General features: G+C 45.5%; 2 protein-coding genes across 3 annotated transcripts in view; one reads left to right on the forward strand and one right to left on the reverse strand.

The window, feature by feature from the left end:
- The window catches only part of eipr1 (EARP complex and GARP complex interacting protein 1), a 29,870-nt gene extending 29,606 nt beyond the window's left edge, over positions 1-264 (reverse strand). For both annotated transcript variants that reach the window (XR_003782943.2, XM_010879137.5), the window contains exon 1: positions 1-264. Coding sequence is in view for 1 of the 2 variants with exons in the window: in XM_010879137.5 (XP_010877439.2) it covers positions 1-42 (42 nt within the window). In the remaining variant the exon portion in view is untranslated.
- Positions 264-24,055, forward strand: trappc12 (trafficking protein particle complex 12). The gene is made up of 12 exons (XM_010879142.5): positions 264-377; positions 730-2,086; positions 3,634-3,750; positions 11,766-11,879; positions 12,576-12,714; positions 14,773-14,885; positions 15,024-15,096; positions 16,483-16,556; positions 20,129-20,227; positions 20,944-21,044; positions 21,291-21,378; positions 22,969-24,055. Exons 2-12 carry the CDS (start codon positions 737-739, stop codon positions 23,209-23,211), a joined length of 2,511 nt encoding a protein of 836 aa, XP_010877444.1. The 5' UTR covers positions 264-377; positions 730-736; the 3' UTR covers positions 23,212-24,055.
- Positions 24,056-24,068: the final 13 nt, after the last annotated feature.

Consider the following 24,068-nt stretch of genomic DNA (forward strand, 5'->3'; position numbering starts at 1 on the left):
CTGAAATTCGAGGCCGTATATGACTGGTGCATCGTCCTCCATGTCTTACGCCAGTAGCAAGACAGTTTATGATTACTTAGAATATAACGCGTAATGTTTAATTTGAGGTTTCACGCAATAACTGCCTGCACTGTTGATTGAACACTCTGCTTGACGCTGTTAATTTCGCAAACGTAAAAATACTTACGCAGCGTACTGTAAATATCCGTAAATGTGTGACGACGAAACAGATGTTTATGGTTAAAAATGCGTAAAATATTTAAGAATACCGATTCTATTGCTGCGAATGAAATTTGATAACTCTTGGATACCGTACATTTCACTTCCTGAAAGATTTACGCAGGCGCGCTATTGCCGTATCTGTCATCATTCCTAAGGTAAGCTAAAATGTCCTATTTTTGTTTATATTCTTCGTGTACAGCTTGATAGTGGAATTTGGTGCATCACTTAAAGTGATTAATGTAAGTGTTTTCTATGCATACATTTAAGAGAGTACATAATGTTCATTTTGCCTTTTGATGCACCGGTAGTTTATCAAGCTAGCTTAGCCTTAGCAATAGCATCATGACATGACGCGACATGCAAAACAATCTTCTTCTAGCCCCGTATTAGAAATTAATTGCCGTTATAATATAACTGACACTACATAGTCCTTTCAGTAATACACATTTTATATTTTCATTTCCTTATTTAAACCGGTTTATAATTCCTTCTTCCTAACATTCCCAGGGAAAACATGGATAGGAACGAGACTCCTGCCCAGAGGCCAGTCACCCTGGAAATCACAGGGTCATTGCAAGCAGAACCTAGCCTGAGCGAAGCTCTTATGTCTCCACATCCAGTCTCGACCCTACCGCCCTCCTCTAATGTCCTTTTCCAAGAGGAGAGCATCGACCTCGGGGGAGAGTCCTTCATCACTCCACAGGAGGACAGCCACAGCACTCCCTCAGAGAGCCTAATGGACAAGCTTAATGACCAAATGATGGAAAGTGTCATGATATCTGACTCCCCCAACAACAGTGAGGAGGATGATGTGGTTCCGATGGACAACCTACTGGAGCATTTTGAGGAGCAAGTAGAGGAACCAACCACACAACCTGTGGTTAAAGATGCCTCATTGGAAGAGAAGAAGCAAGCAGTGGAGGAAAAAGTGGATGATCTGATTGGACAAGACACTACTGAAATCAAGGTGGAGGCTGAGATGATGCAGACGAGTCCATCTGCCTTTAGCCCTAAGGGACCAGAGGAAGATGTGAAACAGGAGCTAACCACTGATCAGCAAGTCATTGTCGCCTTCTCTGTTCCTGCTGTAACCCCAGAGGTCAGAACCCCGAGCCCTGGCAGACCTAAGCCTCAGACTGCAGCCCTGGAAGCCAACAGAAAAGGAACCACACCCAAGGGCGAGCCGATCCCTGTGTGCACCATCTTCAGCCAGGGCAGCCAGCCCAAAGTTCAGGCACTCGTTCCGGACGGCTTTCAGCCCACCCTCATTAAATCCCCAAGTTTCAGTAGTGGCAGCGGGGGAGGTACAGACATTACCCCCAGTAAGCTGGCTCCACTGGTCTGCCAGCCCAGCCCCAGCCTTAGCAAGTTCTTCACCGACAGCGGCCATGTCAACCCAGCTACTGACTTCTTTGACTCCTTCACCACCTCCTCATTCATCTCAGTCAGCAACCCCAATGCCGAATCCCCAGAGTCAGCAGCCCCGCCCGAGCACCAGCTCTCTGTTCCCTCTGGGTCCTCTTTGTCCACTTCTGGGCCAACAGAATCTAGCACGGCCACCCACAGCTCCCCCTTCGGGCCTGCCCAGGTGGAAGCTACCCCCAGGCCTCCTCAGCAGGCTGCAGCAGAGTCAGCTCCAGCACGTCCTCAGCCTTTTGCCCAGCTGCAGGTGGTGTTCTCAGGTGGCGACGACCCATTTGCCAAGGCTCTAAACATGAGCGAGGCTGATAAGAGGTATGATGCCTGGCTGCCCTCTGAGGTGACCAGGAAGGTGCTGGTCTCCGTGGCGACCCAGCAGTACAGTCAGGTGTTGGGGGAGAGGGAAAGGCTGGCAATGCCTGGACTCAAGTTTGACAATCTTCAGGTAATTTTCTGCGATACTGGGTTTCCATGTAAGATCTTTACAGATCTACACTACCGTTCAAAAGTTTGGGGTCACTTAGAAATTCCCTTGTTTTTTAAAGAAAAGCAACAAAAAAAATCATTAGACTTACATAAAATTGATCAGAAATACAGTGTAGACATTGTTAATGTTGTAAAGGACTATTGTACCTGGAAACAGCTGATCCAGGTTTATTATTTTAAAAGGCTAATTGGTCATTAGAAAACCCATTTTGCAATTTTTGTGATGATTAAAGAAGCAATAAAACTGTCCTTTTTAGAATAGTTGAGTATCTGGAGCATCAGTAATTGTGGGTTTGATTACAGGCTCAAAAAGGCCAGAGACAATTAACTTTCTTCCAAAACTCTTCAGTCTATTCTTGTTCTGAGAAAGGAAGGCTATTCCGTGTGAGAAATTGCCAAAAAACTGAAGTTCTTGTAAAACACTGAGTACTACTCCCTTCACAGAACAGCGCAAACTGGCTCAAACCAGAATAGAAATAGTGGATGTCCCCGCTACACAACTGAACAAGAGGACAAATACATTAGTGTCTATTTTGAGAAACAGATCACAGGTCCTCAACTGGCAGCTCCATTAAACTGTACCCACAAAACACCAATCTCAATGTCAATAGTGAAGAGGTGACTCCAGGATGCTGGCCTTCTAGACAGAGTAGGAAAGAAAAAGACATATCTCAGACTGGCCAATAAATGTAAAATATTTGGATAGGCAAAAGAACAGACACTGGACAGATGAAGATTAGAAAAAAGTTGTATGAACAGACAAATCTAAGTTTGCGGTGTTCGGATCACAAAAAAGAACATTTGTGAGACACAGACCAAATTAAAAGATAATGGAAGAGTGCATGACGCCATCTGTCAAGCATGGTGGGGGCAACGTGATGGTCTGGGGGTGCTTTGGTGGTGGTATAGTGGGAGATTTGTACTGTGTGTAAAGGAGATCTTGAAGAAGGAAGGCTATTACTCCATTTCGCAATGCTGTGCCATACCTTGTGGACGCCGTTTGATTGGAGCACTGCTCCATAACATGCAAGAACTATTTGGGGACGAAGCAGTCAGCTGGTATTCTGTATAAAATGAAGCGGCCAGCACAGACACCAGATCGTACCCTATTGAGCTGTTCTGGAAGCATTTTGAACGTATGGTACATAGGAGGTGCCCATCCAGCCAATCTAAATTGTGGGAGGTGCTTCAGGAAGCATGGGGTGAAATCTCTACAGATTACTTCAACAAATTGACAACTGGAATGCCAAAGGTCTGCAAGGCTGTAATTGCTGCAGATGGAGGGTTCTTTGACAAAAGCAAAATTTGAATGACACAATTGTTATTACAATTAAAAATCATTATATTTAACCTCGTTGATGAACACGTCCTATTCATTTCATGCATGTGTTAATGGAAAATGAGTACCCCGATTTGTTTGCACGGTAGTGTATGTTCAGTAGATATCTTCATGTTTTTTGTGCCAGTAATAAATGTCACCACAGACCACAGGTGTTTGTCTTTCAGGGGGATGCTGTAAAAGACCTGATGGTGCGTTTTATGGGAGAGCAGGCAGCTCTGAAGAGACAAGTCCTTACAGCCGACGCTGTCGGACAGTCATTCCTGGGCCTTAAACAACTCATTGTGAGTCACTGCATGTTAATGTGTGCGCCCCGCTAACTGATGTTTCCTAAATATGTAAAGAATGCAAAACTGCACATGCACTCGTTCTTTGGGAAAACACAGTTACAGTGGATATAAAAATTTGACACACCCCTTTTAAAGTGCCAGGTTCTTGTAAAGTAAAAGAATGAGACAAAGAGAAATCATGTCGGAACTGTTTCCAGTTTTAATGTGACCCGTAATGTGAACAATTCAATTGAAAAACAGACTGAAATAAATCCCCATATGACGCATATGCTTTACCTTGATCGTACCATGATGTAAAGGAGCATACCACTTCCCTGGTTCACCTCGCCTCCCGTCGCTCCTTAAAGCACTGATAGAAGTCTGCATAGTGGCCTTTCCTCATCCTTCATCACCCCATCCTTCATCACCCCATCCTTTCCTCTTCCTCCGTCACCCCATCCATCCTTCATCACCCCATCCTTCCTCCTTCACCCCATCCTTTCCTCTTCCTCCTTCACCCCATCCATCCTTCATCACCCCACCCTTCCTCCATCACCCCATCCTTTCCTCATCCTCCATCACCCCATCCTTCATCACCCCATCCTTTCCTCTTCCCCCTTCACCCCATCCATCCTTCATCACCCCATCCTTCCTCCATCACCCCATCCTTTCCTCTTCCTCCATCACCGTAGCTGCTGACCTGTAAACGACTCTGACCTGAACTGGTATTTAAACATATGCATTGTAGCAGCATGAAGAGAAATGGGGGGCGAAGGAGAAGAGGAGGAGGAGGGAGAGATCTAGGTGGAGAGAGAAGGGCGGGGTGGGAGATCCTCCAGGCTCTGAGTTTTCTCTCCTGCTGTGCTAATGTATAATGCATGGGAGATGTGTGCATATTTCAAAGGCCTTCTGGACTCACTCACACACACACACACACACACACACACGAATACAGACACACAGCCTTTCACAGTGTACTGTAGATCACTTGACCGAAGGATTAAAATACCACCTGGTGCCCCGGGGGGGTCTGTTGAAATATCCATGGACTCGGCTCCTTCGCAGTTCCAACCTGGCTCAGTCAGTCATCCTGACAGTGATCAATAACTGTGATTGATTGCATTGGATTTGAAAAGCTTCTGGGTGGTCTTGCTGAACGTTGTGTGTGTGTGTGTGTACACAGATCTGTGTACCCTGGGGTTGTAGTGACTAGTTGGATGTGCCCTGTGGCTGTGTGTGAGTCTTCCCTCTGGCTTGTGTGTGTGCGCGTTTGCACACGCTTGTTTGTATGTGTGCGGTGCTTCTGTGTGTGTGTGTGGTGTACTGCCCTCTGATTCTCGGGGCTGCTGGAAGCTGGCAATGACTCATGCTGCAGTGCCAGAATGTAACTGCACACACTGCCACCACACTGCACACACTGGCTTTCTCAGGGAGTGTGGAGCAGAGACATGAAGGAATGGAAGAAGAAAGAGGAGAGGAGAAATGGAGAGAGGGAGCGAGGATGAGAGGATGAGAGAAAAAGGGAGGAAGGACAAGAGCTATTAGGTGGGGATGGAAGAGAGATGAGGGGAGGGGAGGGGAAGCGAAGCCAGGGATAAAAGGCATGAAGCAGCCTCTGTGGAGGAGACTGAGGCTTTGAGGACAGATGCTGCGTTCTCTCCTTCTTCTTCTCACCATCCTTCCATCCCCCGCTGATCCACAGACCGAGGCCGTGTGGTATCCAGCACTGAGTGAACATTATTCATATGTGGGAGAGCTCAGCCATCATCTGATTAGCACCAATGTTATACCGCAACTGAGTCCAAATGTCATGGTTAGAAGCGTAGCTGGTAGTTAACATAATGAGAAGGTGCACCCAAATATGCATTAAAGCCAAGCTTCAACAAAAAAGGGAAATACGGGGCTCCACAAAGAGAATTGGAATCTCCCCTTGACACTTCAATGGGAGCCTGTCCTGGAGAATATAGTGAAAGGAGAACTCTGCATAGTTCTTTAATCATTATTAATTGGACACAAACAGCTTAGATGTTACGCAGAGAATCACCTTTATCAGAGACTTGGCTGACATGCGTTGAAAGTGAATACTCTGTAGAGTGGGAGAGAGATGGATTCTTATCCTCTTTCTATCTGTTGGGTTAGTTGTCCTGACCTCTGACCCTCAAGGTGTCTCTTGGGTTAGTTGTCACGTCCTCTGTCCCTAGGGGTGTGTCTGTTGGGTTAGCTGTCACGTCCTCTGTCCCTAGGGGTGTGTCTGTTGGGTTAGCTGTCACGTCCTCTGTCCCTAGGGGTGTGTCTGTTGGGTTAGCTGTCACGTCCTCTGTCCCTAGGGGTGTGTCTGTTGGGTTAGCTGTCACGTCCTCTGTCCCTAGGGGTGTGTCTGTTGGGTTAGCTGTCACGTCCTCTGTCCCTAGGGGTGTGTCTGTTGGGTTAGGTGTCACGTCCTCTGTCCCTAGGGGTGTGTCTGTTGGGTTAGCTGTCACGTCCTCTGTCCCTAGGGGTGTGTCTGTTGGGTTAGCTGTCACGTCCTCTGTCCCTAGGGGTGTGTCTGTTGGGTTAGCTGTCACGTCCTCAGTCCCTAGGGGTGTGTCTGTTGGGTTAGCTGTCACGTCCTCTGTCCCTAGGGGTGTGTCTGTTGGGTTAGCTGTCACGTCCTCTGTCCCTAGGGGTGTGTCTGTTGGGTTAGCTGTCACGTCCTCTGTCCCTAGGGGTGTGCCTTTTGGGTTAGCTGTCCTGTCCTCTGTCTCCCCACTTGTCTGTCTTCCCTGAATTATCTGGTTAACATTTTCCCTGTTGCTCAGCAGATCTCAGGGCCTCCGTGTTTCCTGTTTCAATCCCTCCCTCCCCTATTGCTCTGCCTCTCACTATCCCCCATTTCCTCTGAGGCCTGTGTTACGACCTGTCCCTCCACTATCACTTGTGGTCAGTGTCAGCTGGCCCCATACTGCTCAGCATTACCCATGGCCTCAGTCTCCTTTCCTCCCTCCTTCTGGTGACCCGTCTCTGTTCCATTTCCTCATCAGGATTTTGGCCCACGGTCTACATTTCTCCTCCTCCCCCAGTTTCTTTCTCTCCCTCCAGTGTCTCCTCTCTTACCCTGTGACTGCTGAGCTTCTCCTCTCTCACGGCGGGGCCTAGGCTGGCTAATCTGTCACTCTGATTAGCTGCCTCTCTCCTATTGCCCGTCTCTCCTGCTCTCCCTCCGGGGCTGATGACCTCCCTCTCCCTGATGTCCATGCCTGGGGCCAGCCCTGCCTGTGCTGGGGCCATATGTCCATATGGAAGGGAGGGGCTGGGGGTGGGGGGGGGGGGCTATGATCAGCATCATCCTCTCCTTCCTACCACCTTGGTTGGGTAAGCCAGGGCCTTGAAGCCCCCTCCCCTCTGTCACCTCAGTGACCTGCATTATAGCTGGCTGGAGGTATGCTGCAGAGCTATCGTTACAGTAACCCATTACAACCCCGGGGATTGGGCTGGCTGTGTCAGCAGTCTGTGGTGTAGCATGTCAGCGTACTTACTTGCTGGTCCTAGACAAGAGCATGACTCTGGTCCAACACTACAGAGTTCTGTAGAGGGCGAATAAAAGCGTTTAAAACCGGCTGTGGACAAAAGTCATCAATGTCTGTCAGACTGATAGATGTCACACGAAAGGAGCGTTGTTCAGAACGCATCCTGAGGCAGATGCTATTGGGTGATGAGAGGTTCTCTGGAAGCCGTCAGCTTGTTACTTCACACGCAGCATCATTTGTTCCAATCTACCGTCCCTGGGCGCTAGATCTCTGTATTGTTTCAAACAGGAACTACTGTAATCTTTAATACGGTCACTCCAGTCTAGGCAGTATATCCTCTGGGTAAAGCCCTAGTCTGGCACTTGATACAAGGCCTTTAGCCAAACAAGGAACCACGAAAGGCAAGATAGCACCTAGCCAGGCCTCAGATGCTAGCGTGTTTTGCATAAAGCCTGTATTTCCATTCTCCCCTCTGTAAATTCATTCAAAATGCTGGGGCTGAACTGAAGCGGCATGGGAGCTTAGTGTGGCGAGGAGTGCGGGGGGGGGGGGGGTGTTTAACTTCAGCAAAGCAAATCTCTAAACCTGTGATCTTCAAACACCATTACGATTTCTCACCCCTTTTAAACCCACACTGCTGCTAATTGTAAATCTGTTTCCGTCTGTGTGCGTGTTTGTGTGCATTGGGAATACGTCGGTATTCTGTGGGGCTGTCAAGAGTCTCTGTTCTTTTCCCCAATGGAGAGGGAAGGCATCTGCCTGGCGGCTGGCTGCCCAGGGCCTGGTTGGCTTTCACGTGGCTTTCTTCCTGTGCCACTGGCTGCTGCCCTTCAGAAGTGTGGCTAGTCAAACAGAGCATGATCTGACTCCAGCTGACTGGCCCTGCCCGTGGTGATCTCACCCCAGCTGTGTGCCTGTCAGTGGTGACAAGGGCTTCTGTTTAACCTTATAGTTAAGTTAAATAACAACAATGAGCTGAAATCAAGCTGATTCCCCTCCAGGTGTCTGTTTGCTAACACTGCGCTTTGCAAACTGCGGCTAACCACTTGTTTCACCTGGTGTGATGGATGACTGTTCATTTAGGCGTGTTCTGTGTTCCTCGTTCAATATCAGCCTACATAATCACCATCTTACCATCTTTTTAATGCATCCTCATTTTATTTGGGGGGGATCCAATTGCTTCTTATTGCCGAGCTAAATTATGAGTGCCATTTAACTCCACTGTCTTACAGATCTTATTGAATTGACTGACACTTGGGATACATCGTTGTTCATTGATGTTTTTTTTGTGTTCTGGATGGGTGGGGTCACACTCACTAATACTAGTGTCATACTAGTCAATAGCTATAGCACGTGGTACCACAGCATTATGGGACATGGCTGTATGTGAGGGTTGGGGGCAGGGCGAGTATACTGAGGGTGGTGTGTGCGTGTGCGTGTGTGTGTGTGTGTGTGTGTGTGTGTGTGTGTGTTGGATGGGGATGTATCCAGTGAGTGTGGAGGGGGGGTTAGTGTATTGGATGGGGATGCATCCAGTGTGTGTGGAGGGGGGGTTAGTGTATTGGATGGGGATGTATCCAGTGAGTGTGGAGGGGGGGTTAGTGTATTGGATGGGGATGTATCCAGTGAGTGTGGAGGGGGGGTTAGTGTATTGGATGGGGATGTATCCAGTGAGTGTGGAGGGGGGGTTAGTGTATTGGATGGGGATGTATCCAGTGAGTGTGGAGGGGGGGGTTAGTGTATTGGATGGGGATGTATCCAGTGAGTGTGGGGGGGGGGTTAGTGTATTGGATGGGGATGTATCCAGTGAGTGTGGGGGGGGGGGTTAGTGTATTGGATGGGGATGTATCCAGTGAGTGTGGAGGGGGGGGTTAGTGTATTGGATGGGGATGTATCCAGTGAGTGTGGAGGGGGGGTTAGTGTATTGGATGGGGATGTATCCAGTGAGTGTGGAGGGGGGGGTTAGTGTATTGGATGGGGATGTATCCAGTGAGTGTGGAGGGGGGGTTAGTGTATTGGAGGGGATGTATCCAGTGAGTTTGGAGGGGGTTTAGTGTATTGGATGGGGATGTATCCAGTGAGTGTGGAAGGGGGGGTTAGTGTATTGGAGGGGATGTATCCAGTGAGTGTGGAGGGGGGGTTAGTGTATTGGAGGGGATGTATCCAGTGAGTGTGGAGGGGGTAGTGTATTGGATGGAGATGTACCCTGTGAGGGTGGGGGGTGTTCTGGGTGAGGGTAGGACATTTTGGTTCCCAAAATGTTACCAGCCACTCAACATTTTTCCCAGACACATTTTCACCTCAAAATAAATGACAAATGATAAAAAATAAACACATGGATTTTTCAAAATCTTAAAACATGTAGGCCTATTGAACATGTACTGTATGTCAAAGAACAACAAATGTGACAAATATTTTTGCATCTTTATCTGCTGTTTGTCCGATGAACCCTAACCACTGTGCGAACAATACATCTGCTCTGTCTTTTTGTCATAGGCCTACGCTAGCCAATCCTGCATATTTCCAGGTGTCATCCTGTCGCCACTTTTCAGAAAAATAAATGTTTCTTATTTGCTTTGACTGGCTTAGAGTTTTCTTTGGTTACTTTTACTGCTCTTGGCCTTTTTATCCCAGCAATTTGCTGCCACATTTCAAGCTAGCTAGAAAGAAAGCAAAATGTTGTCCGCCCTTATGTTGCTTATAACCGCTTGCCGCAACACCACTAGTTTAGCCACATGATCGATAGATTGTGAGCCAACACTCAACACAAGACGTGTGGTTGAATGTCCAATCAGAGAGTCAGGGAGAATCTAGAACGATTCATTGGAGGTGATTTATGTTTTTCATGATTAACACGTTTATGGAGGTATTTTCTAAACGGTCTTTTTTGGTAATGTCTGCCGTGGCAGGTAGTTGCGGCAAATCAGTGCTCCAAAAGTTACCTGCATTTGGCAGGTAGCAGGTGTTTATTTCCCACCCTGTTCCGGATGTACCGATTGAGTGTGGGGGTGTTCTGGATATACACCAATCAGCCATAACATTATGACCACCTGACTAATATTGTGTAGGTCCCCCCTTTGTTGGATCGGACCACACAGGCCAGCCTTCGCTCCTCACGTGCATCAGTGAGCCTTGGTTGCACATGACCTTGTCGCCAGTTCACCGCTTTTCTTTCCTTGGTCCACGTTTGATAGGTACTAACCACAAAGACTGGAAACACCCCACACAGGCTGCAGTTTTGGAGATGCTCTGACCCAGTCGTCTAGCCATCACAATTTGGCCCTTGACAAAGTCGCTCAGATCCTTACATTTTTCCTGCTTCTAAAACATCAACTTTGAGGACAGAATGTTCACTTGCTGCCTAATATCTCCCACCCAATAACAGGTGCCATGATAATGAGAGAATCAGTGTTATTCACTTCCCCTGTCTGTGGTCATAATGTTATGGCTGATCGGTGTACCTAGTGTGTGTGTGGGGGGGGGGGGGGGGTCTGGATGTGACCAGTGAGTGTGTGTGGGGGTGTGTTCTGGATGTGCCCAGTGAGTGTGTGTGGGGGTGTGTTCTGGATGTGCCCAGTGAGTGTGTGTGGGGGTGTGTTCTGGATGTGACCAGTGAGTGTGTGTGGGGGTGTGTTCTGGATGTGACCAGTGAGTGTGTGTGGGGGTGTGTTCTGGATGTGACCAGTGAGTGTGTGTGGGGGGGTGTGTTCTGGATGTGCCCAGTGAGTGTGTGTGTGGGGGGGTGTTCTGGATGTGCCCAGTGAGTGCCAGTCTCAGAGGCTGGTTTGGGGGCAGTGTATTCCTTTCTCAGTAGCTGCAGCTGCTTTTTGGCCATTTCCCTGTCTCTCATGTTCAGCTTAATTTCACCCCCTAATGAAGATATAGAGGCTCCAGGGCCACTGGCTTGTGAAGAAGAGACCAGAGGGGTGGCAGGGGGCATGTCTTACATTGTCCCAGTGAAATCTTCCATGATGTACCTTCCAGTATAGTAACGAAACTGTCTGCTGTGACTGGGATCTCACCTCTTCCTCCTCTCTCCACACTCTCACCTCTTCCTCCTCTCTCCACACTCTCACCTCTTCCTCCTCTCTCCACACACTCACCTCTTCCTCCTCTCTTCGTCCTCTCTCTCCATGCTCTCTCTTCTCTCCCTTTTGTGTGTAATCCTCCGCAGCCTAATTAAGTGGCCAGCTTTGATGAATGGGTGTGCAGTTAAAACCCAATCTCCGGGTTGACCTTGTCATCCTTACTGATGGGGAGACTCAACTATACACCCCCCCCCCCACCACCACCCCTCCCACCTGTACCTCCCCCCTCCTGCGGAGACAGCTGTTGCTTTAATGTGTGCCCTCTTACCCCTCCCCGCCTCTGTCTTCACCTTTTCTTTAACCAACCCGAAATAAACATTGCTTGACAATGCTGTGTTTGACCGACTTTTCATTTTTGCAGCCATTATGCCCAGTGCATGGGCCTGCCCTCTTACTTTCTCCGTTGGGTGTGTGTGTGTGTGTGTGTCCTCTTTAGAGCACCAAGAACTGGCGTGCTGCAGTGGACCTAACCGGCCGACTCCTGACCGCTCATGGCCAGGGCTACGGCAAGGCTGGCCAGCCCACCAGCCACACCACTGACTCGCTCCAGGTACCAGTCTGTCTCTGCGTGTCTTAGGCAGACACTTGTGCAGAGGCATACTCTTAAGAGAGTTTAGCCAGTGTGGTTTCTGACTGAGCATTGTCAAAAAAAGGTTTTTGGATTAATTAAGGTTAAATTTCTGGGTCAGAGGATTTTTAATGGGTATATATTTGGTCAGCAAAAAGATGGTAAAACAAATGTGTGTGTGTGTGTGTGTCTTTAAAAGGAGAAGATGGTGTGGAAGCCAGGTGCGGCCTGAATGAGTTAGACTCACAGGTGACAAGGGTGGTTTGACACACATACACACAAACACGTTTGTTTTTCTATCCTTGCAACCACCAGAAAAAGTATTAACTTTCATAGCTAAGCCCTAACCATAACCTTTGTCTATTTAACCGAACCGTAATGACTAAACCCAAAACTAAACATTACCTTAACCCCCTAAACCCTGAGCTGGGAAGGTGAAAACACCAATCGTTCTGTCCGTGAGCAAGACAGTTAACACTAATTGCTCCCAGGTCGTTGTTGTAAGGAAAAGGTCGTTTTTCATTGTGGAGATTTGTCCAAAAAACGTGTGGACCACGATATGACTACTTTTATATTTAAGGTAAAACCAGACTTAAAGGGTGGAGTTAAACACAAAGATAATGACACCTACTTATGAGTGTGTGTGTGTTTGTGTGTGTGTGTGTGTGTGTGTTGCAGCTGTGGTTTGTTCGCCTTGCCCTCCTCACCAAGCTGAGCCTCTTCCAGAACGCTGAGATGGAACTGGAGCCGTTTGGAAACCTGGACCACCCTGACCTCTACTATGAATACTACCCTGCCATATACCCTGGGAGGAGAGGTAATCCTTTTGGGTGGTCCTCCAGCCTGATTATAACCATCTTGGTGTGTTTGGAGATGTTCTAGGGGAGGTGTTGTGGGGGAGGTGTTGAATTTATTTTATTCAAAAGAAAGAAAATGTGATTTTTCTTTTGGTGATTTGGTAAATTGGGTTACCTACAGTTAAGCCCAAAAGTATTCATACCCATGTCAGATTTTGAACCATAGTGAATTTTTATTTGACCAATAGGTTTCTTCTGGCTGGAAATGACATGAACAAGTGAATAAACACGGTAAGACATTTGTGCTGGAGATACAAATAAATAACTATTTCTGTTTTATTTTTTAAAATTACGAAAAATCCCATGTCCAACATTATTCATACCCCTTGAAATTGTTGCAAATCTTTGAGAAAATTGAAGTTTCCATGCCATTTAAAATGGTCTTGTAATTTCCACCATGAGAGACCATTCTAAGCACATATAAATTGAGAACAGCAGTAGTTCTCTAGTCAGTTACTAGTCAACTGCAAGTCATGGCTAAAAGCAAATAGTTACGTTATTCATTTGTATCTCCAGTACAATGTCTTACCGAGCTTATGTCATTTCCGGCCAGAAGAAACCTATTGGTCAAATAAAAATTCACTATGGCTCAAAATTTTTCATGGGTATGAATACTTTTGTGCTTAACTGTATATCAATCATTGTGATTGGAATTTAGTTCCAATGTCTGAATAGGTAAAAAGATAGACATGTTTTGAGGAGGTGTAGTGGGGGCTGTGGCGGCCAGTCTTGGATGTAGAAAGCTGTGTCAACAGACCAGGCATGGGACGGCTTGGTTAGAGAGGGGAGGACACTGAATTGAGGTGTACACACACCCACACACACACACCCCCACACCAGTTATACTTAAAATTACCTCAGATCATTGAAACGTCCCCGGCCCTGCTAGCAACCGAAGACGAGCCTTTTTATTTCAGTGCCAATGGTGTTTTTGTTTTCCTCCTTTAACACTGCATGAGCAGCTGTCTGATGTAGTGCGACTGCATTAGTCTCCACAGCCCCGGGGGGTTACTGTAGTCGTGGCGGAGGGATGTGAAGTCGGGTCCTTGGAGCAGACATGCGCGTTCAGCGTTTGAAGCTACACCGCGCAGGAGTCCGAGGGGGAAAGCACATTGAATTTCCACTGCTCAATATTAAATGCTTAGTGCCGCCCTGGGTGCCTACAGACACTGGCAGCAGCTTCCTGCTTCACATGTTAAGGCCCCCCCCCTTCATATCTATTATCCATGATCTCACATAAGGTACCTTAGTGGTACATGAGCCACTGGCAGATCCCCACATTTTGTCCGACAGTGTTTCTTTTCAAGTCTACTGTGCATCTCTACAATGGACAGCATGTGATAATGAGAGTCATCACTCTTTATTAACGCCTGGTTTGTAATCTTACGTTACATTCTTTGGAAAGCTTACATTGACAGTTATCCACCAGACAAGACTTTGGAATTTTCTGGTCAGCAGAATATTGGCCCCTCAAGGGTACATGAGAATTATTCTGCGTAAGGGGCTTTAAAATGGAAACCCTGATACATTTGAACCTGTGTTTGACATGTAGCTCTGAAATGTCATGAAATGCAATGGCAATCACAGATTGCCCAATTAGGGATGAAACCAGTTTAACCCCTGTCCCTTAACACTGGAGTAAATGGCTTTGTAATGTCACCGTGTGTCACCGCAGACTTGTACAGAGAGGAGATGTGGGTGTTTTTCATGGGTGCTGCCGATTACCAGAGAGCTACCTGACTCTGTGTCTAATATCAAAGAGCCAGAGATCAAAGACTCGGAGCTCAGGCACACATCTCCCTGCTCACCTCTGGGTAGGGCCTCCCTTCCTCGGGGGAGAGGGTGGGCGGAAGAGACAGTGCTGTATTGGTGAGGAGAGGGAGAGAGAGGAGGCTTACTGTTTTGCAGAAAGCCTTTCTCGACGCCATCTGTACGTTTCATCTGTTGAGTGTGAGCATGACATGTGTCAAGACTCTCTTCTTTTCTCACTCCTCGCTCACTCCTCTCCCCTGTCTCAGGCTCCATGGTTCCTTTCTCTATGCGGGTGCTACACGCAGAGCTGCCTCAGTACCTGGGGAAGCCACAGGAGTCTCTGGACAGACTACACAGCATGAGGACCGTCTGTCAGACTGTTAGTACCCGCACACAGGCGCACTTTTCTCCCTCCCTTGCCTACATTTTGCTTTCCCAAGAAGTAGATGAGTTAAAAATGAGAAATAACTAACAATGAGTGCCTTATTTAAACCCCCCATGTCTGGTCTCCTGATAGATCCTGAAGAACCTTGAGCAGGGCCTGGCGGAGGATGGGAGTATGATCAGTCTAACCCAGGAGAACAGGCAAGGTATGGTACAGCACTGAGCCATGTCCTACAGCATCAAACTGAGAGGCCCTAAGACCAGTCAATCAAATGTATTTTATAAAGCCCTTTTTACCTCAGCAGTTGTCACAAAGTGTTTTTACAAAAAAATCCAGCCTGAAATCCTAAAAAGCAAGCAGTAACAGAGTTGATGCACAGTGGCTATGAAAAACTACCTAGAGGAACCAGGCTCTGAGGGGTGACCAACTCCAGACAACACTATATGGCCAGTGTTCTTATTGCAGAGTAGTGCTGTCGTCATCTTTGACAACTAGTTTTTTACTGTTATAGGAACTTTTTAAATGGCAAATTTGATTGTGAAAAATAAATCAATAAAGTAATGTTTAAGGCGCAACAACCTTTCAATGGTTTCAAATGAGTTGAACTTAAACTTGAACCCTCATCTGAACAGTAATAGCTGCACCTAAAACGCCTGTGTCAGTCCCTCTCTTTCCCACTCTCTCGCTCCTCTTCCTACACACTCAATGTGTGCATCTCACTAAACCCCACTGGGTGACTGCTTAGTGTCAACTCAAGACACACACTTGTTCTCCACACACACACACAGCAAATGGGTGCAAACAAGCCCACTGACAGCCTGTACAATTAGACTGAGGAGAGAACGAGGGAGTATGTGTGTGTGAGAGAGAGAGAAGGTGTCGCAGTGACTTCTCTCCTCTCCAACAAATAATTGATGGTTTGGAAGCTGATAGGAATACTAGTAGGATGGATGGATGGATGGGGGTGTTTAATGTGCTCTGCTATGCTTCTGCTCTGTGTTCTAGTTCAGGGGTTCCCAAACCTGGATCTGCAGAGGGTGTCCACAATAAGATCTCTAGTCAATTCTTATAAATATTGCTAAAACAAAATTGCCAATCGATTTCTGTAAAGTTTAGGGTGTGTATTACAAAACAATATGTGCTGTTATTAATAAACAGTGTGGTCCCAATCTCCATTATGTTAGTGTCCACGGTACTGCAACAATTATCCTACTGTATTTGCCAGTAATTATTTTGAATCCACGTCATTGTAATTGTTTTGAATGTATGTAATTTAATATGTGAAAAGTTTTCTTCCGGGCCTATTGCAAAAATTGCAGAATTAGATTTTGATGCCAAGACGGCCTTTTTAAATGGTTTTCATTCCTTGGAATTGTTTTGTTCTGATTGAGTGTCCCTGATTGAGGGTCCCTGATGAATTTGCTATAATAAAGGGTTCCCTGGCCCAAATATTTGGGAACCCCTATTATAATCAACTGAATTATTATACAGCAGGGGTTTGCATGAATTTGAATACATTTGAATGAGTTAATGCAAAAACGGCCTGCATAATTGCTGAAATGAAAACAGCGTGCCTGTCTGTGTGTTGTAGCATCTCTTCAGCTGTGGCGATCCAGACTGAGTCGGGTCATGTACTCCATGGCTAACTGCCTGCTCATGATGAAGGTATGTGGGGCGGGGAAGGGATTAACAGGTGCCCCGCACCAGAGATCTGCACAGAGCAGGCATCCACAATGGCCGCTTTATTGCACGCACATGCTCTCCATAACACGCATGTTCACTGACACGAATGCTTTAACTTACTCCTTCATGCCCAGTCACAGATACGACACTTATGGCCATCTATGGCAATGGGTCAAATTATCAGTGGGAATTCTGACTTAGGCATATGAATGTTCGGAGTCTCCTCAATTAACCTAATGAGCTAAAAGCATTAGCACACGTGTCCACATGTGACATTCCAGCCATTTCAGAACATTGGCTTGGGAAATCTGCCACATCCTTTTCCTTCCTGGTTAGAAGATATGCAGGGTACAGGTCCATCTACTTTTTCCCCTGTAGCTGCCTTCCTTGACTGTGTGTCATCGCTGCCCCTATCGCCTGCACACACTCCACTTTTCAAAAAGGGCGCAAGAATCTGGACCCTGACTGTAATAGGCATCTTAATCTTGCTTTAGACATTAAGCAGTATTATACAATGTTATTTTATGTTAGCTGTGGCTAAAGCCTATGACGACTCAAACATCCTCCTTTTTCATAGATTTATCAATCTAGATTTCTAAGGGTACTTTCTAGTCTGGTTTGAAAACTATTTACCTGATTGTATACAAATGTTCAAACCTGAAACATTCAAGGCTTTGTCCAGACCTCTGGATGTACATCTACACATTTATGGGAGTCCCTCAAGTTTTGATTCTTGGGTCAACCCCGCCAATTACACTATTCTGTATACAATTGGCGCCTCACTGAACAATGTGCTGACCACCCTACAACATCGCGTAATAACACGCCCAATGTCAGACTCAATAGTACCCACTTAAATCCCCCATCTACACCAACTTACTCCTCAACATCTTATATTCCAATACAAACCTGCATTCTGGTAGATCATAACTCCTTTAACCATCATTCATTTTAATTGTCCCATGCCAACGGCTGGAACAAATTGTAAATGACCCTTTCGCAATTTTCATTTCTTTAAAAACAACCAAACCCAGCTGCTACCTGCTCAGCACATGTTTTGCAGTATATAGTATAGTATTTCTCTTTTCCCCAGTAGTGAGGGTTTATTTGTATTCATACATCATTTATGTGGTTCTGTGTGCTGTCCTGCACTCTTGCAATTGTATGCCTTTGGCCAGGTTGTCATTGTAGATGAGAATTGGTTTTCAACTGACTTGCCTGGTTAAATAACAGTGAAATAAGTAAAAACATGGCGGTCAAGAAGCCAAAAACTAGGAACTAGCCCGTCTATTGCTGTCGGGAAACCTGCTGAGAAGACTAGCCTATTGCTGTCGGGAAGCCTGCCGAGAAGACTAGCCTATTGCTGTCAGGAATTCAGTGGAGAAAACTAGCCCATCTATGGTTGACAGGAAGCCAGCAGAGGGAACTAGCCCATCTATGGTTGACAGGAAGCCAGCAGAGGGAACTAGCCCATCTATGGTTGACAGGAAGCCAGCAGAGGGAACTAGCCCATCTATGGTTGACAGGAAGCCAGCAGAGGGAACTAGCCCATCTATGGTTGACAGGAAGCCAGCAGAGGGAACTAGCCCATCTATGGTTGACAGGAAGCCAGCAGAGGGAAATAGCCCATCTATGGTTGACAGGAAAACTACAAAGGAGACTAGCCTGTCTATCGCCTTGAGGAAGGTAGCAAAGGTTTGCTGTATCTATGGCGATTCCTCAAGGTTTGATTCTTGGGCCGACACTTTTCTTTAAGGATATTAATAATATTAGGCTTGCTTTATGCTGATGACACTTTTTATGCCATTGACATTGTTCTGTATACAACTGGTAACTCACTGAACAATGTGCTGACCAACCTACAATCACCAGTACAAACTTATTTACAAGTCCCTTTTAAATTCCCCCTCTACCTTAACCTGCTCCTTAACATCATATATTCCAATATTAACCTGCACTCTGGTAGATAACTTGCACTGGTCACTCTTAAAACACATAATTATTTTGGCCATTATTAATCTAAATTCTCAGCCTGTCTATGGCTGTCAGGAAGACCGCAGAGGAGACTAGCCTGTCTATGGCTGTAAAGAAGAGGAGACTAGCCTGTCTGTGGCTATCAGGAAGACCGCAGAGGAGACTAGCCTGTCTATGGCTGTCAGGAAGACCGCAGAGGAGACTAGCCTGTCTTTGGCTGTCAGGAAGACCGCAGAGGAGACTAGCCTGTCTTTGGCTGTCAGGAAGACCGCAGAGGAGACTAGCCTGTCTTTGGCTGTCAGGAAGACCGCAGAGGAGACTAGCCTGTCTTTGGCTGTCAGGAAGACCGCAGAGGAGACTAGCCTGTCTTTGGCTGTCAGGAAGACCGCAGAGGAGACTAGCCTGTCTTTGGCTGTCAGGAAGACCGCAGAGGAGACTAGCCTGTCTTTGGCTGTCAGGAAGACCGCAGAGGAGACTAGCCTGTCTTTGGCTGTCAGGAAGGTAGCAAAGGGAACTACTTTAGAGGAATGGATGGAAGACAAACACTGTTGCTAAAAAGGCTGATTGTAGCAGCATTAACTTTGGTGCAGTGAGTGGGTGAAGTGTTAGGAAAGGTCTTGCCAGGTGTGTGCGCACGTGTGTGTGTGGGGTGGGGGTATTATATAAGGAGATATGGTGTCTGGTTTAGTTTTCTTTATTCTGCCTTCCCCTCAATACTGCCCTCTGTCTAGACACATGCTAAACAGTGAAAGAACGAGGTGGATGCTAACTACAGCATATATATCCCAGTGTTGACCAAATGAAGATGAAATAAAAAAAACTGTGAAATAAAAGATGATCCTAGAACAAACAGCTGGACTACAAAGTAATTGAAGGAGGCAACACAAATACCCATAGAGTAATAGAATATACCTGTGATATACAGTATATATACTTCTATACTCCTTTTCCAGTAAATGCTGTCTAGGTTGTTTATTTCCTAATAATTGTTGTTGTTTTTTTTCTAGATGTATGATTTTGGACCACAAGCTTCCCAATAATATCCCACAGGATACCCCTAACTGGATAATATTTTATTGGGAGATGAGGAAATGCAGGAGGGGGAAGTGGGAGAATGGGTTCTGTCCTGGCGAGAATGGAGAACCACAGTGCCCCCTACTCCTAGTAATGTGGATGTACACACAACGACACTATAGTTCTGTGAGGATCAAAAGAAGTTATTCCCATTCAAAATAATGTTTACCCAACTCTAAATATTACCCTAAATCCCTAAACTTAACCTAAACCCTAAGCTTAAAATGTAATTTTCCAAATTCTACTGGTTTCACTATTGTGAAGACCTGAGGACAGAAAAACTGAAACGCACAAGCACTGCACCGATTCACTGACGCAACCGCTCTTCCTAATCACAGCGACATCGTATCTGCTTGTTCAAGTCAGCCTATTGAGCGATCTGTGTTCCAAAAAGCTATGGCTTTGGCACCGTAACACCTCTCACCCTTCTAATGGCCAATACACCTGATTCATTCTCCCTCCTTCATGCTCTCTCTCTCACTTTCTCTCTGTCTCACTCACTTTAGGACTATGTTCTGGCAGTAGAAATATATCACTCCATCATCCAGTATGAGCCCCAGCAGAGACTGCAGCTCCTGAGTGGGATTGGGCGTATATTCCTGCAGGTGAATGGACACAACCGCAGTTAACACAAAGCATTTGGACAGTGACAGTGGCCCTGTATTCCAGCACTTTGGATTTATGATACAATGACTGAGGTTAAAGAGCGGACTATCAGCTTTAATATGATAGGGTATTTTTTACTGAGTTAACCATTTAGAAATAATAGTAATTTATGTGCGGGCTCTACATTTTAGGGTACCACAAATATTTGAAAAAATTGGCTTCACATCTATTATGCAGATGTTGGTTTGCATAGTTGTGAATGCACGAGAGACCAGTCGATGTCTTTATTCCGGGCGGAGTCTGTTGCTGGGTACTGACAAAGAGAATTGTCAATGCTAGTCAGGCTGGTTGATGTTTATGATTATTCATAAATCGATCAGACCAAGCAGCCAAAACATTTAGCGCACTCCGAGAGGTAAACGTGGATGTCAGCCAATGCCATCCCCAAAAGAACAGCCAAATTAAAGAGGACTGCAACAAAGATAACCTGAAAAACCGATGGACTTAGAGGTACCTAAGAGTCCTCAGAGCTATGGAAGTGTGTTTGTGGACAGAGGAGGGAAAAGTTATATGACGGTGACAGAAAGAGAGAGAAAAAACAAGTGTTACAGTCTACCTCAGCTGTATATATTCAGATATACTATAACATTCTTTTTAAACTCCAAATACTTTAAAAATGTAATGCCTTTGTGTTTTTAATTGTTTTTTGGACCAGATTGGAGACGTTAAAACAGCAGATAAGTATTTCCAAGATGTGGAAAAAGCCTCTCTAGAGAAAGGAAGAGGACCTACAGACACATGTGTTTTGATGAACAGGTGTGTCTAGCATAATGACAATATTTCTGACATCCAATTATTTTTTTAAATGTCATACTTCTATGGTCACACAACTATATTTGTATGTATCTACTTTGTGATGGTTGGCTGGGAGACTAAATGGAACCATTGCACACCTTTTGATTCACATGGTTTTTAATTCCATTATGGGTTAGCCGATTGTCATATCGCCCAAGTGACATGCTAACATGTTACACCTCTGTAGTAATACTGTGTGTGTTTCAGGGCCTTCGTCTACCTCAGCCAGAATAACTACTCAGAGGCACATTCTGCCTTCACAGATGTCCTAAAGATCGACTCTAAAAACCCTGTGGTAGGTAATCATAGAATCTAAACCAATTGATCAGAATTATATGTGATTACCATGCATCGAGTTGTGCACAAACGTTTGCATATCCTTGGAGAATTGTTAATATATGTACCATTTGTTAAGAAAACAGCTGGCAAAACATGTTTTCTTATGGGATTCACATTCAACTGTAGGTCATAACAGAATATCAGAATCATAAAACAAAACATGGCAACAAAGAAAAATATTAACTGACCCCTGTTTAAAAGTCCACATACCCATAGTACTTAATATTGTGTATTTCCCCCTTTAGCATCAATGACAGCATGCAGTCTTTTGTAATAGTTGTCTATGAGGCCCTGAATTCTTGCAGGTGGTATAGTTGCCCATTCGTCTTGACAAAATGCCTCCAGGTCATGCAAAGTCTTTGGTCGTCTTGCATGAACCGCACGTTTGAGATCTCCCAGAGTGGCTCGATGATATTAAGGTCAGGAAACGGTGATGGCCACTCCAGAACTTTCACCTTCTTCTGCTGTAACCACTGGAGGGTCAACCCTCCAGTGGAAATATTTCTTGGTCTACCTAACCTTGGCTTGGTATCAAGAGATCCCAGAATTTTCCACTCCTTAATAAGTGATTGAACAGTTCTGACTGGAATTTGCAAGGCTTTGGATATCTTTTTATATCCTTTTCTATATAAAGTTCCGTTACATTGTTATTTTCTGCTCCTCATTGCTCAGTATCTAGCCTGCTCAGTGCATCTACATGAGAGTTAAACTAATTGACTATTTATACACAGACACTATTTGCAATTTAAAAAGCCACAGGTGTGGGAAATTTACCTTTAATTGCCATTTTCACCTGTAAACCTTTGATCAGGGCCCCTTTGGATGATTATTATGATTAAAAAAATGAGCCAAACTGTGATATTAAATGGCTTCATATGATCATTATCATTAAATAAGAGGGGGTTTTTGCATGATCGGTCATTTTTTAAATCGAGGCCAAAATTTCACAATTCCTGCCAGGGTATGCAAACCTATGAGCACAACTGTAAATTTTTCTTGGACACAGACTCATAGATTTTCTAGGATGTTTTACAGTCCTAGGAACTGTCAAAGATTGAATGTGCTCTAGTTGAGTTTGAACCAGATCTCAGCCTTTGGCAGCGTGGTTTTCCCTCCTCTTTCTCCTCAGGCAAGAAAACAGCATCTCTCTCTCTTCCCTCCTACAGCAGTAACAGTGTTCTCCCCTCAGTTCCCAGACAAATAACACTTCTCTCTCCTTGGCAGAGCCCTCCTTCCCATTCTCCTCTGTAGATGAGTAACACTTTCCCCACTCTCCTCCAGGCTCGGTCCCCTCATCTCTATACAGAGGCCAATAACATCCTCCTCTCTTTCCTGTCCCTGCAGGCGAATAACTCCTTTCTACTTTCTTTCATCTATGCAGATATACAATCCTTTCTGACTCTTTTAGTAAATAGCACTGCTTTCTGTTTTGAGGATTTTTTTGCCCCCTCTTCCCTTACAGACCAATAACCTTCCCCTCTCCCCTTACAGACCAATAACCTTCCCCTCTCCCCTTACAGACCAATAACCTTCATGTCTCATACAGGCCAATAACAATGCGGCTGTGTGCCTGCTGTACCTGGGGCGTCTTAAGGAGTCCCTGAGACAACTAGAGGGCCTGGTTCAGCAAGATCCCGCCCTCTACCTTCACGAAAGCGTCCTCTTTAACCTTACCACCATGTACGAGCTGGAGTCGTCCCGCTCCACTCAGAAGAAACAGGCCTTGCTGGAGTCAGTGGCGTGCCGAGAGGGAGACAGTTTCAATACACAGTGCCTCAAACTGGTGTGAAGCAACCAGGGACGGCGCGAGGACAGGGGATCACCCTTAGGGATGTAGTGGCTTGGTCCTCAGTTTTGTGGCACTACACTAAACAGCTTGGGCATTAACCAGCCTGGACTCTACAGCGGGCACACTACTGTCCTCCATGGAGGCAAATCCACTCACCACTCCATTCTAGTAGTGCTGGAAATTATAAAGATCTGACTAATATCACATGAAAGCAGATTGAATATGGATGTGAATAAATACAGTACAATGTTTTAGATGGGTTCCTGTTTGTTTAGAGATGTACTCCAGCACATAAGCACAATACATTTGTAACATTTTATGAACCGGGTTCATAACATTTTACAAATAGCCTGTTGTAACATAGGAAAAGGATGAAGTTGTACTTAACTGCTAACATTGTACACACAAAGAAAATCATAACAGGGACACATTTTGGCTCATGACTACTTGCAAAAATACTGGCTGAAATGATTAAGGCTCTGAGTGCACATTTAAAACCTGAGTAAATCAACCTGAAATCATGTTACTTTGTCAAGATCTGTTACTTTGTCAAACAGGTAAGAGGTATTCTGTAACATTAATTGAGAGTGAAAAAATGGCTTGGCTCAGGATACACACCCTTCTCAACAAAAGGAATGTATAAACAATTTTTTTAACTGTGTATATATGGAAAATATTACTTGTAAAAAATTATATTCAATGCTTTACTTAAATTATCCTAATGATCGGTGTCACTGTTGACATGTTGTATGTCTGATCTTGTTTAGGCTTAAGTGTATTGTATTGTATTGCTCTGAGTAAACAGATGTGTTTATCCAAATAAACATATTGGTGTAGGACCGTAGTTACCATTGTTT

This window comes from Esox lucius, chromosome 15 (assembly GCF_011004845.1).
Source record: "Esox lucius isolate fEsoLuc1 chromosome 15, fEsoLuc1.pri, whole genome shotgun sequence".
Taxonomy (NCBI): domain Eukaryota; kingdom Metazoa; phylum Chordata; class Actinopteri; order Esociformes; family Esocidae; genus Esox; species Esox lucius.